At 62.9% G+C, this 978-nt stretch overlaps 1 protein-coding gene across 1 annotated transcript in view; it reads right to left on the bottom strand.

The window, feature by feature from the left end:
- The window catches only part of NKX1-1 (NK1 homeobox 1), a 3,638-nt gene that overhangs the window by 447 nt on the left and 2,213 nt on the right, over positions 1-978 (bottom strand). Inside the window, 1 exon segment of the mRNA XM_024732726.1 lies at positions 1-163. This exon segment is cut by the window's left edge and continues 231 nt beyond it. Coding sequence (XP_024588494.1) covers positions 1-163 — 163 coding nt within the window.

Here is a 978-nt window from a genome sequence, read left to right as displayed (position 1 = left end):
CCTCCCCGCGCCTCAGCGCCGCGCGCCGCCCCCGCCTCGGGCGCCTCGTCCTCGTCCTCGTCGTCGGGCGCCTCGTCCCCGCTGTCCGCGCTCGGGCTGCGGCCACCGCCGCTGCTGTAGCCGTTGGCCTCGGCCTCGTCCGCCTTGCAGGGGTCGCCGGCGTCTGCGGGCGGGGACGGGGCGGGGAGGGAGGACAGCACAGTTAGGACCCGGCGCCCTCCCTTCCGCTCGCTCGCCCCTCCGGCGCCCTGCTCCCCTTAACGAATCCCTTTTCCTGTTTCCGTTGCTTCTCTTCTTGCCTCCCTTTCCCCTTAGCGCATTCGTTTCCCTGCCCTCTCCCCTCCTTTTCTTCTCACCCTCCCGCGCTTTCTCTCTCCGTCCCCTGTGCATTCCTTCTCTCCAGAGGCCCCCCTTCCCGCCATCTCCCGAGCCCTGCGCCTTTGCCCCAGCCGGACAGGACGGGGCCGCAGAGCTTACGGCAGAGGGAAAGATCCCATCAATCCATGGGGCAGATACAAACTTAATTAAACTCATTTTGCGTAATGTACAAACTAGTTAACGGCCATTTAATTTATTTCAGCGTACATTACCCTCCAATTACCACAAGGCTCCAACAGAGCCAGCCAATTACTGGGCATTTAAGAGTGGGCCGGGCCAGAGTCCTGGGGTAAGGTTGGAGCCCGCTGCAAGGAGGCGATTTCCGGGGACCAAAAAAGTTGCCCTGGATCCATCCCTACCTCAAGACTTGGGGCCCTGGAACTTGGCCACCCTTGGCCCCTCGGCTGAGACCCCAGCAGGTCCAGGCTGGTCCCGACCAGGGACCAGTGGGCAGTGGGGGTCTACAGCAGTGCTGAGACCAGCCGGGATGGGAGTCCCCACTAGGTCAAGTCTGAGCAGCAGCTCCGGATCCTCCAAGCAGAGGCCCGCGCGGTGGCCGCAATGTGAATCTCAGAAATTTGGAAGAAAGCATCTGTCCAG

This window comes from Neophocaena asiaeorientalis, unplaced genomic scaffold (assembly GCF_003031525.2).
Source record: "Neophocaena asiaeorientalis asiaeorientalis breed wild unplaced genomic scaffold, Neophocaena_asiaeorientalis_V1.1 scaffold762, whole genome shotgun sequence".
In the NCBI taxonomy this organism is placed as follows: domain Eukaryota; kingdom Metazoa; phylum Chordata; class Mammalia; order Artiodactyla; family Phocoenidae; genus Neophocaena; species Neophocaena asiaeorientalis.
Note: the sequence above shows the minus strand (reverse complement) of the source record. Positions and strands in the feature narration are given on the sequence as shown.